Source organism: Embiotoca jacksoni, unplaced genomic scaffold (genome assembly GCF_022577435.1).
Source record: "Embiotoca jacksoni isolate LCO1_2020_lvr unplaced genomic scaffold, fEmbJac1.0.p SCAF_10, whole genome shotgun sequence".
Classification (NCBI taxonomy): domain Eukaryota; kingdom Metazoa; phylum Chordata; class Actinopteri; family Embiotocidae; genus Embiotoca; species Embiotoca jacksoni.
In genome coordinates this window covers 16,916,833-16,929,000 of record NW_027185230.1, presented here as the reverse complement: position 1 = coordinate 16,929,000, position 12,168 = coordinate 16,916,833, and the positions used below count along the sequence as shown (strand labels likewise).

Below are 12,168 nucleotides of genomic sequence, written 5' to 3'. Positions count from 1 at the left end.
TCAAATATATTGTGATGCAAGAACACTCATTAGTCTGGATGGCTTTAATCTGTTGAAGGTTGCTGCAGAAGCTTTGAAAGCAGCGGAGAGTGCAGGTTTCCTGTATATAAATAATCTCTGGATGATTATGTTGTCACACATTTTTCTTTCAGTCTTGACCAAGGTCTGTGTCACCAGACCGAGTTTAATTATGAGTTCTGGTAGAAGTTTTGACTTTCACGTTACCCAGGAAACCAAGAGGGAATGAAACAAACGGTCATTGTGTCGTTAAGCCTCGGGAACATTATCCAGGGAATTGGATCAACCTGACATCTGTGACATTTCTTGACATTTTCATTGGGAGGTTGATGGAGTGTGCAGCGTGAGTGTGGCTAAGCTTCCCTTCCTCTTCACATGGGAATCAAAAATTAACCTGGCTTTCTCAGATATGATCTTGCGAGGACGATGAGTTAACCTGAGATTGTGATTTACGATGGTGTCGAGATTTCTCATCTTATTCAGGTTTGTTTTTTTTGGGCAGAAAATGAAGGCAGTCCTTGGAGGACTGGTGTCCGTCTTTGTAATTGTTTATTGTTTGTTATTGTGTGTTTCAAAGCATCGGTGATGATTTGCATCACTCTGTCAGTCATCCGTAACCAGTTTCAGCCTTATTTCGTAACCTGTCTTCCTCATCCTCTCCCTTGTGACTGCTAATATTACACTTATTTATTTCATTTTTCCATTTTGTTTCCAGGGAGCCAACAACATCCAGGTGCGAAGGGCTGTGAAAGACACCGTGTCCAACCCGCAGTCTCCCCAGCCATCCCCTTACAGCTCCCCGAAGTCCCAGCACAAGACACAGCAGAGCTTCCTGCCGCCAGGCTGGGAGATGAGAATAGCCCCAAATGGACGGCCGTTCTTTATCGACCACAACAGCAGAGTCACCACCTGGGTGAGCTAGCACATTGTGGATCTAGTGTTACTTTAAGCGAGATGATTTTCTAAAAATACAATTGAAAAAAACAAAACACTTTTATTTTATTTTTGTATGGGATTATGGGCATTATTTGACATTTCTAGTAATCCAGTAATATAAATCAAGTCATGTTGGTTTTACAGGATCTTTTGGTGACATCTGGTGGTGTGAAAGTCAATTTCACAATAATTCCTTTTTAGGATTCAACTCAGACAAAACCAACAGAAGGAAGTTCAAAGTTACAAGTTGAAATAAAGGGCTGCTGGTTTATCATTAAACCAGAGAACAAAAATGAAGATCATGTTTCTGTCATTGATGTTTGTTTTTTTTCTTCTTTATCGTCTCTTTTTTGCCTTTTGCTGCCGACAACCAGGAGGATCCCAGGTTGAAATACCCGGTCCACATGAGGAACAAGAACTCAATGGAGCCCGGTGAACTCGGCCCTCTTCCTGTAAGTACACTCACATTTTCATCAATTAGATATTTAACCTTTGGCCTACAAAGCACACTAACAACTCTGCTTTGTTCACTCACCAGTTTGTATTCTCTTTCTTACGTGTGTAACAAATTAATTGATTTTAGGTCTCTATAACTGTTTAGTCTGTTTTCTTAGAAAAAATAGAAAAAGGAAAAGTAATTTTATCTCGCTGCACCATCAGTGACTTTTAATGTTGTTTTTGACTGAATGCTCCATTTATGCTTAGATTTAAAACTATGAATGAAGTGACTTTTGCAATAAGACATGAGATATGATCATGTGATCAGAGCGTATTAGACATTTCCTTTTTCTTTTTTGTTCTGTTAGAAAAGAAGGGTTTGGGGGGGAAACGTAGCGGCGAGGAGAGTTTTAATGGGCTGTGATAATTAGGAGTTAAAGACTTCAGTCACCTCTATTATTTGTCTGACAAAGTCATACTCCCACTAACAACGTGGGCCGAATGTCACAGTAAGCAGATGTTTGATAATGAAAGCTTCATGGGTTTGTACATCTCACAGGCTTGTGTGGTGTGTGTGCATGTGTGTGTGTTCTCTCTCCCTCTCTCTCTTCTCTCTCCGTTCTGATGGATCTAATGTATGCTACTTCTTCTACACCTGGCCATGTCTGTTTGGCAGAACCTACCAGAGGAGGTTGGTTGGTGCCTCCCTCCCTCTGCCTGCCTTACTTACCTGTCTGGTCCAGTCTGGTCTGGTCAAATGCCTGCAGACAGCCTTGCGATTTCTTTATTTCTTTTTTTTTTTTTTTTTAAACTTTCCTCTCTCTTTCTATCTTTCTCTCTCATGACCGGCATGGATGGACTGTACCTCTCCCTTCTTTTCAGTATTTTTTACCCCACTTCCTCTCTCTGTGTGCGTCCTCCCTGCACCACCGCCACCCCTCCTGGTATTGATTAACATTTTGGAGCTCCCCACCATTCTCCTGGGATTTCCTCAGACTTGTCTGTGTACCTGTATCAGCGTCTGAGGCTCAGTTTAGACGAGTTGGGGAAAGTGGAACAAGGCGAGATGCCGCCTTAGCATTCGTCAGCGAGAGAGAGAGAGAGAGAAGGAGAATGAACAAGAAGGACCGATGGAGGAAATGGGGTGAATAAAGAGCAGAAGGGGAGGGAAGGAGGGAGGTTTCAAAAGAAGCCATACATGTATGTCAGAGGAAGGAACTGGCTGTATGCTGCATGTGTTCTCAGCTTTTCGGTCTGGTCTCCACTCATGCAGCAGCAGCATACTCAGAAACACACATACTGCTGTAGCTCCACCCTGTTTGACAGATTATCAGCCCCTTCCCCCCTCCTCTCCCCTCTCCCCTCCCTTTACTCTCGGTTCTACTGTAATTTGTTTAATTGCTTGATTGCTGGTGCCGTACGAGTGTGCGTGGCCTGTGACACCGTGCTGAGTGGTCACCGTGTCAGTGGTGGTTTACTGGTTTGAACTGGTAGTGGTGATTAACCTTCATGTTGTGGTCGTAACCCTGCCTTGCTGACGTATCAGACCTGACTCAAATAGGACAGAAAATCCTTTCATTTCCTTTGCCGCGGTTTGATTGAGCTTGCCTCGCCTGCAGTGCCGAGGCATCGGGGTTTGGACCGTTTGAATGGTCGGTCAAGTTCAATTAAACATGAATTAAAAAAAGGAAACACAAATGGATGGATTTAAATTACTATTTGAGCACGGCCTGTTTAATGATGCTATCTAACTGTTTCCTCACTCTTCTTCTCTTTTGCTTCTTTTTCAGCCTGGATGGGAAGAAAGAGTTCACTCAGACGGACGCACCTTTTACATTGACCACAGTAAGACTTCCATAACTTTTATTTGTTCATGTTTTTGGTTTAGTTTGTGTGTGCAGCTACAGATCTTTTCACTGTCACAGATAGTGAAGCACCTCATCCATTACAGCAAATCACCGATTGTATATGTACCCTAACGCAGTGCAACTGTGTCATTTAAAGGAGCCATATTAATTGTTTGTAATATATATATAATTTGATTATAAAGTAGGTCCAGGTGCCGTATAAATACTGTGAAAGTGTTAAAACCCTCAGTCCACATAAAAAAAAAAGCACACGGTCCATATTCAACAATTGTGCCGTTTGTGATGTCACAAACTCAAGCTGACTTCATGTGTAGAAGAAAACAAAGAGCGGTCATTCCGTCACTGAGCTCTCGCAAGCTATAACAAAGAAACCTGTGTTCGGCTTCGGTGCGTCACTCAGAAAAGAGTCAGCCAATCAGAAAAGAGAGTCACTGATATCAATCAACCTTAAAGACACAGACACAAAACAGCCTGTTGTTGGTAGAAGTCCAGAGAGAGATGTAAAACTATATTGAGATGGTTTTAACATTTCTAACCAGAACGTTTTTAAATATGGGGCCTTTTAACTTTAACACACAAATGGGATCATAGCTAATGGAGATATATTTATTATCCTGTTGGATAGATCTCACGTCACCTGCAACAATCATAAATGAATCTGTCGACTAATTTAGTTGATTAAATGCTCATAAAGATGTTATAAACAGTTAAAAGCAGTATATAAAGTAAAATGTGCCCCTTTCATTCCCCAAAGTTCACATCTCGAGGATGATTTTCCACTTTGTTTATTTGATCCAGATACAAAGAACACGCAGTGGGAGGACCCTCGTCTGCAGAGTCCGGCTATCACAGGACCTGTGAGTAGTTTCATATCCCCGTTCACCACTTGTTCAGAGAGCCTTTGCCACAACAGTGTCGCTACATGGAAACAACAGCGTCTTCCTTTTAACGTTGTAGCTCTATCTGTCACACGTTATCTTCAGCCTCAGTGTGTCTTTGCACAACAGATAAATCACTTTGTCGCCACGGCTGTCACTTAACATGCTAACGCCTCCGTGTCATTTCCGTGTACCACTTCAGATCTTGTTGGCAGCTCACCTCCTCGTCACTCCGCATAATCTTCTGTCTTTTAAACAAACGCATTTAGTTTGTCTGTCGAAACATTTCCATCATTTATTGTGTGTTGTCTGCGCAGGCTGTTCCCTACTCCAGAGAGTTCAAGCAGAAATACGACTACTTCAGGAAGAAGTTAAAGAAACCGGTAAGAAGTGATTTCTGTCCTTCGAAGCTAAATGTGGTTCAAACGTCACGACTTCCCTTCGCTCGACAAAACCATGTAATTAACTTCTATTTTGATAAGGCTTGATCGCATGCCAACTTTTCTTCACGCTGTCCCCGACACTCCACGACTGAGTTTAATATCTTTGTTGCATATTAAATAGTCATTCGTTCATTTCCCATTTTCTTACTCTTACTCTTTTTTGCAGGAGGTGCAGAGTTGAAAGTTTTCCTGTTTTTATTTTTTTTTATTTTTATCTTGGCTGAACAATAATAATAGTAATTGAACTGTAATTGCAGTTGCACTATTTTTGGTTCAGACAGAGTTCTCAGTTTAGATCAGTAAACATTATCGTCAACTGCTTGTAAAGCAGTAATCTGTAGGGAACGTGTTATAAATACAGTTTGACGTGTATTTTATTTTTTAACTGCAATGTATTTATCTCCTGGATGTTTTTGCTGTTTGCACTATTGCAACCTGAATTCTGCAATTTTTCAAACTTTACTTAATAATTTACACAAAGTAAAAAGAGGAAATGATTTTACAAAAGCATCCAACATGTAACAATATTGCACTTCATTGTCCTCTTTGAGAAGTCTTAATTTATTTGGTGTCTTTGTAAGAAGGTCTCCTATTTCCATCTTACCTGAACATCTGATTTCATTTGACCTTTATTTCTCGTTCTTTCTTATTTGCAACAGAGCAGTTGTGATAAACTTTTCTCCGTGAACTCTTCCAGGCTGACATTCCCAACCGCTTCGAGATGAAGCTCCACAGGAACAACATCTTTGAAGAGTCGTACCGTCGCATCATGTCCCTGAAGAGGCCCGACATCCTGAAGGCGCGGCTATGGATCGAGTTTGAATCGGAGAAAGGTTTAGACTACGGCGGTGTGGCCCGAGAGTGGTTCTTCCTCTTATCGAAGGAGATGTTCAACCCTTACTACGGCCTGTTCGAATACTCTGCCACGTGAGTCTCTGCTTGCTTTTAGATTTACGGAGCTGCTTCTGAGACATTTAACAGGATATCACACAGGACACGGTGACAGTAGTTGTAGTAAAGGTCCTCAGCGTTACATGTTCTATCTGGTTGGATTTTTCCACCAAGTGCTGCCATGTTGTTTCCTCGTGAGACTTGTGAAAGTTTCCTTTTACTTTGATGAACTTTTCCTCTCATTCAGCCGTCCATCCTGAACCAAACATTTCCCGCATGCAGTCTACGTATGTTAACATAATGGAAGTGTTGTATGTTTTGTTCCTTTTCTCGGCAATGTTGTCAGTACATGATGACTAAGTGCTCGCACATTTTTTTCTTTGGAAAAGCTGAAGAAATTTATACACTTCAAAATAAGAGTATGATTATGAGTATGATCTTTAAATTAAAAGCATTGTGATTATTTATCATGGCATCTTTTTTAATGTAGTTTGAATACCATCATAAAGCTGATGCATAGCAATCACCTTGAAATGTTCTATCTCCACTAGTGTGTTTGTTCCTGTGCGCACACACACACACACACACACACACACACACACACACACACACACACACTCACTCTCCAGTGAGGTAGCATAAAAGAAAACAAATCAATGAATATCTTGAAGACTCGTACTTTAAATTGCATTTAAATAATTAATGTGAATTAAGAGAAAAGCTATTCACTCTCATCAATTACATTTCCTTCATTGTCTTTCAAAAAAAAGTCCTCCATTATATCTTAAAGCTATAAAATGGGAAATTTCAGTCAAGATTTTGATTTTCCTTCTTTATGGTTTCTGTAATTAAAGAGACATGAAGACAAATAATCCCATCTGACTGAAACTATTGTCCGTTCTGAACATCACTGAATAACTTCCGTCTTCCTCTGTGCTCGCCTCTCGTGTCTGTTCAGGGACAACTACACTCTCCAAATCAATCCCAACTCCGGCCTGTGCAACGAGGATCACCTCTCCTACTTCAAGTTCATCGGCCGTGTGGCAGGAATGGCCGTGTTTCACGGGAAACTCCTGGATGGTAAGCTGCTTGATGAAGGAGGTTCTCTTTCACATTATGAATGTCCTAAAAATGTCCTTTTTGATGTGTTGTTATGTGTGAGAGCGCTGCTGCAGCCGCTCTGTGATACAAACACGTCTGTATGAAATCCAGTATGTGAAAATGTTTCAAGTGTATTTTACTTCTTTTGTTTTGTGATCTACTGTCAGTTTGTGAAGATTTTGGTGGATTTTGTTTTCCCAAAAATAAAAAATAAAAGTTATTGTTAAAATGTCCCAAAATGAGCCAAGAAATGAAGTGGAATCATTTTTATCACGGTGCCATCAAAATGTGTGCAGTAGAGGGTTAAGCTTTTTTTTCATCGTCGTGTTTTCTGTCTTTTTTCTACTCAGGTTTTTTCATCCGACCGTTCTACAAGATGATGCTGGGAAAACAGATCTCTCTTAAAGACATGGAGTCTGTGGTAAGAGCTCATTCCTACTGAATTATTAACCAATCCGTCTGAAAATACAGAAATTTGGAACGATTGTTGCACTCTGAAATAGATTGAAGAATATATTTAGGCTTCATTGTTTTATCGGAATGAATCTGCATTCAGTAAATTTGGACAAAGCCAAAACTAAAAACCATAAAAGCTCACAAATTACAGCCAATGAATGACTTAATGTTCTTTGTGTTTCTACCCCTGCAGGACAGCGAATACTACAACTCTCTGAAGTGGATCCTGGAGAACGATCCCACTGAGCTGGATCTGAGGTTTTGTATCGACGAGGACAACTTTGGACAGGTGTTATAAACCGTCAAAACCTTTAATTGCAATAAAGTTATATAATTTGGAATCAGAAATAACCTGACCTTTTATCGTATTCATGTTTTCTTTTCTTTCTCAGACGTACCAGGTTGACCTGAAGCCCAGCGGCTCAGACATGGTCGTCACTAATGACAACAAGAAGGAATACATCGAGTAAGGATCTTCCTCTCGCCTCTTCCTTTAACTTCATGAGTATTAATTTGACGGTCACTAACATAGAACCACATCGTCCTGACGTTAACGTAAAACGATCTTCTCTCCGTCAGCCTGGTCATCCAGTGGAGGTTCGTCAATCGGGTCCAGAAGCAGATGAACGCTTTCTTGGAGGTTTGTATGTGCAGTAATACAGCTTCCACCAGGGGGCGATGTGACCACAGCACCTAAATCTGACTTATTGATCATGCTTTAAAAACTTGAACATCTTCAATATTTATCAATAATTTAGCATTTATGTTATCTGGATTGATTTTTATGAGAGCTATTTTGTCATAATGCCTTTTGTTTGATTTTCAAGGGCTTCACGGAGCTCATTCTCGTGGATCTGATCAAGATCTTTGATGAAAACGAACTGGAGGTAAGGATACTTTTATTTTAGGAGAGCCAGAACAATTAGCCATTTATTTAATTAGTCAATAAAAAAATAATTTGCATGAATGTTTTAATTACTTTTTAAGCAAAATACCAAAAAACTAGAGGTTCTAGCTCCTCGAAAGGGAACATCTGTTAGTTTTTTTTGTTTGTAAATTGAATATATTTTTGAAGATGACGCCTCGGGTTCTTTCACTGTTTTAGAAACTGATCGATCAATCGAAAATATAATCAGCAGATTCATTTGAAATGAAACTAATTGTTAGTTACTGCTCTGCTAACAGCTCTTGTTTTAGTGTAGTATTTAATGCTGTCTGCCCCCCCCCCGCCCCCTCCCGCCCCACCTCCTCCCCCTCGTCTCCGTGCAGCTGCTCATGTGTGGTCTGGGTGACGTTGACGTCAACGACTGGAGACAACACACTGTTTACAAGAACGGCTACTGTCCCAACCATCCTGTCATCCAGTGGTTCTGGAAGGTTTGTCCGTTATATATTCACACACAGACGACACGTATCAGGAACATGCAGACTACACAGAAGAAGTCGCCGTTAGCTGGATATTTCCTAATAAAAGCTGCTTCCAGTCATCCTTCCCTCCGACCGGCCTGCGACAGGTTTACTAGCCTCACTTTTGAAGATCAAAGTCTGTTTGGACGAACGGGCTTGTTTGCTCTGATGAAAGAGCCCAGAGCAGAACCGACCCTGGTTATCAACTGTCTTGACTTGAGCGTTAACACACACACACACACACACACACACACACACACACACACACACACACACACACACACACACACACACACACACACACACTGGCTGGATTGCCAAACGGTCTCCAAAAGCTTTCTTGCTTCAGCGAATGAACGAGTATCAATTCTAAACACTCTTTTTAAGTTATTGATTTAATGAAGTAATTCTGTAAACTAATTGAAAATAAATTTGCCTTTCCTCTGTCACCAGGTCGTCCTGTTGATGGATGCTGAAAAGAGAATTCGACTCCTCCAGTTCGTTACGGGAACGTCACGAGTGCCCATGAACGGCTTCGCCGAGCTTTACGGTACGTGACCCCACGTACCTCCGGGTCTCCTCCTCGTCCCGCTTTGTGCGGCAGCGTTAGCGTCTGTTTGGCCTGAAGTTGAAGTAACAGTCCAGCAAAAATAGTTTTTCCCAGAAAAGATGAGTCCACAGTGCTGCTGTTCCTGGAACTGAATTAATATCACTGTACACATACAGAGATATAAATGTCAGGATTCACCAAAAATGTCAGATTTTACGACATCCAGCTTTATAAAATAATGCATTTTATCAAAATGTAGTCGGCGCTTCTTTTTTTTTTTTTTTACATTAGTGAGTGTTTTTACTGTGGAATTATTCATGAATGTCTACAAATGAAAACAATATCAATGTAAAATGCAGTGAATGCCCAAAGAATCTCCTTCACTCAGGATGAAGCGACCAAGAGGATGAACATGTGTTGAAATACAAGCATGTCTACAACACCTCAACAATGGTATCATAATCATAATTATTGTTTCATCCTTCGTGATAGGTTCTAATGGTCCTCAGCTCTTCACCATCGAGCAGTGGGGAACGCCAGATAAGTTGCCGAGAGCTCACACATGGTACGTTATCGCTGCACACATCACTCTCATAAAGTACCGGACAAGTTCAAAAGTTGACATGATGATGGGGCTTGTGCAACGGTCGAGGACTCATCAAATAACTTGAGATTTCTCAGTGAACTGAGAGACTAACTGAATCGACTTTGTCCAGAGCTCGTACGCGAGAGTCAAGTGGTTTAAAGGGTCAGTGTGCAGGATTTAGTGGCACCTAGTGGTGAGGCTGCAGATTGCATCCAACTGAGCCAAATTCCACAGATCCCCCTTAAATATTCTACACGCTGGTCCTTTAAAGTCACTTTTTTTTTTCCCCCACTGTGTTGCTTTGTTAATTTATGAATCGGATGTGTTTCTTCCCAGTTTCAACCGCTTGGATCTGCCCACCTACGAATCCTTCGAGGACCTGAGAGAGAAACTCCTCATGGCTGTAGAGAACGCGCAGGGCTTCGAGGGCGTCGACTAAAACGGCAGCGTCGCGCTGCATCCGACCATCCGACAATACAAAAAAATAAATAAACAAAAAGCCACAGAGATGTCAAAACCAGCTGCTGTAGCAGTTCTGTGCGAGCATGTTGTACTGTAAATGCCTGACCGTGAGCCACCTCCATAGCACGGTGGTTTGAGACTGTACAGCGACTTGTCGAACCAATTATGCCTACGTCTTTATATCTTTTCAGTGTGGGTAGGTCACTCCTTAAAAGGTGCTGGGAAAAGAGAGAAGGGAGCGTTGCACTGTTTGAATGCTGAAATCTATTAACCACAGGCATGAGCAATGAATGACGGGAGCCGGCGGCTGATCCACTGTTTCTTTCCCCTCTACCCTCGTCCTGTGAAAATCTACAGTGCTGGAAAACACCAATGCATTTCAACAGCTCCTTTGTGTTCAGTCTGGCACAGTGTTCGAGCGCCCTTCAGCCGAAGGGTCCTAGCATGGCCTTAATCTGGCTCCTTCATGCACTATTTCTCTGTGAAACTGCAACGGCACTACGATCACAACTCTCTCAAAATCCTTAGACCAACACCAGATTACCTTAGGAATGCTAGCCAATCACATTTCAGGAAATCGGCCACACCCCTCCGTCGAGCCTTGTCTGTGTCTGGTGATCAGATGTCACCGCTGCAGCCTTTTGTAGAAGGTTTTTTTTGTTTTCTTTTTTAAACCACTGGTGAGGATCCAAGGATGCGGGGGGGATGAAATTATCCCCAAAAAAAAGATGGTTTTTGTTTTTGTTTTTTTTATATAGTTTTTGTCATCAAGGAACAGATTTTCTTTTAATCATTGGTATAATTCTTGCTGGAAAGTACTCAGTGTATTTGTACTGATGAACAATGTTCTTTACTACTTTGACAACTATATATGACATGATGTGTGAAGTGCAAATTTGGCTAGTCTGGGAAATCATATCATTTGTTACGGTGATAGCAAATGTGTTGAATAAAATGTTTTTTTTTTTATTGTAGTGCTTTGAAAGCAGCATGAAACTGTATCTTGTGTTTGCTTTGACTACATATTCATTTGGACGTGTAATCGGTCTGGAGGTCGGGAAGGGAAAACCGGGGGGTTTGTTTCTGTGAGATGTCATGATTATATTAATATTCTCATGCCTGTTGCTGTTCATAATGCTGTAAATTGTTCTTGGAAAAAAAACAAAAACATTTTAAGTTCTTTCATGATATATAAATATATGTATGTATTACATTTAACAAAAGTATTACTGATCGACAACACTAAAATGAAGCTGTGTGTGCGTGTGTGCGTGTGTGTGTGTGTGCATGAGTGCGTCCGGGTGTTTGAAAGATAAGCTGTGATTGCCACTGAATATAAAGCAGCACATTTCTTACAAAGACGAAAAAAATTGTTTTCTTTTTTATGTTGTTGTTTTGTTTTTTTTCCTCTCCTTTTTCTAACACCATTGAACCTAAAGGGCACTTTATAGATCACTCTGAGGTCACGTCGCCTGTCGTATGTCTTTTGTCATTTACTTGACTGTGATTCTTTTTTTTTCATTCAGAGCACTTACTTGGTGCAATATGAATAGTCTGTAAATCTGGGCTGCTGCTAAGGTAGAAAAAGAGAAAAGTGAAGCTGAAACTTCATTTAGTTTTCTCTGTTTTATCTCTTCTTTTGTCCTCTTTCTCTACATTTCCCTCCCTCGTGTTTCTTCCCTCCCCGTGATCCCGCCTCTCAAATGGACTCCGTACGTATTAGTCATTTTTCAGAAGATTTTCTTTGTTGTTGTTTTTTTTGTGTTTTTTTTTTAAATGAATGAGGGGAAATATCATTTTTGTTAAAAGATTCCACCACTTTCAGCAACTCTTTGTGGTTCATTTAACTTCAGTCAAATAAAAATGAAACTTCTCAGACTGTTGTTTGAGTTCATCGAAGCTGGATTTTTACTTTCTCTGTACGTGGTGTAAAAACAATGAGGAAATCTGGGAAAACATGATAATCGGATAAAAGGACTGGAAACTGGGAATTTTAACTTTAGACACTGCTAATATCTATTCAAGTTGTACAACTTAAGACAACTTGCAATTTTATTTCTACTTCACTCGACTATATCCGTCACTCTGCCCTTTATTGGGCTGCTGTGATTAGTCGTTACGTGACCATTGACCG

General features: G+C 40.8%; 1 protein-coding gene across 9 annotated transcripts in view; it reads left to right on the top strand.

The window, feature by feature from the left end:
- The window catches only part of nedd4l (NEDD4 like E3 ubiquitin protein ligase), a 43,303-nt gene extending 31,391 nt beyond the window's left edge, over positions 1–11,912 (top strand). For 5 of the 9 annotated variants that reach the window (XM_069170596.1, XM_069170587.1, XM_069170577.1 and 2 more), the window contains 17 exons: positions 734–931; positions 1,329–1,406; positions 2,069–2,083; positions 3,183–3,237; positions 4,059–4,117; positions 4,456–4,521; positions 5,279–5,508; positions 6,431–6,552; positions 6,924–6,994; positions 7,223–7,318; positions 7,422–7,495; positions 7,609–7,669; positions 7,857–7,916; positions 8,299–8,406; positions 8,890–8,986; positions 9,479–9,551; positions 9,909–11,912. In XM_069170596.1, the coding sequence (XP_069026697.1) occupies positions 734–931; positions 1,329–1,406; positions 2,069–2,083; positions 3,183–3,237; positions 4,059–4,117; positions 4,456–4,521; positions 5,279–5,508; positions 6,431–6,552; positions 6,924–6,994; positions 7,223–7,318; positions 7,422–7,495; positions 7,609–7,669; positions 7,857–7,916; positions 8,299–8,406; positions 8,890–8,986; positions 9,479–9,551; positions 9,909–10,011 (1,566 nt within the window). In that variant the 3' untranslated portion in view covers positions 10,012–11,912. The remainder of the gene's footprint in view (positions 1–733; positions 932–1,328; positions 1,407–2,068; positions 2,084–3,182; positions 3,238–4,058; positions 4,118–4,455; positions 4,522–5,278; positions 5,509–6,430; positions 6,553–6,923; positions 6,995–7,222; positions 7,319–7,421; positions 7,496–7,608; positions 7,670–7,856; positions 7,917–8,298; positions 8,407–8,889; positions 8,987–9,478; positions 9,552–9,908) is intronic. The other 4 variants (XM_069170605.1, XM_069170615.1, XM_069170536.1 and 1 more) reach the window with 1 other exon arrangement.
- The last annotated feature ends 256 nt before the right edge of the window (positions 11,913–12,168 follow it).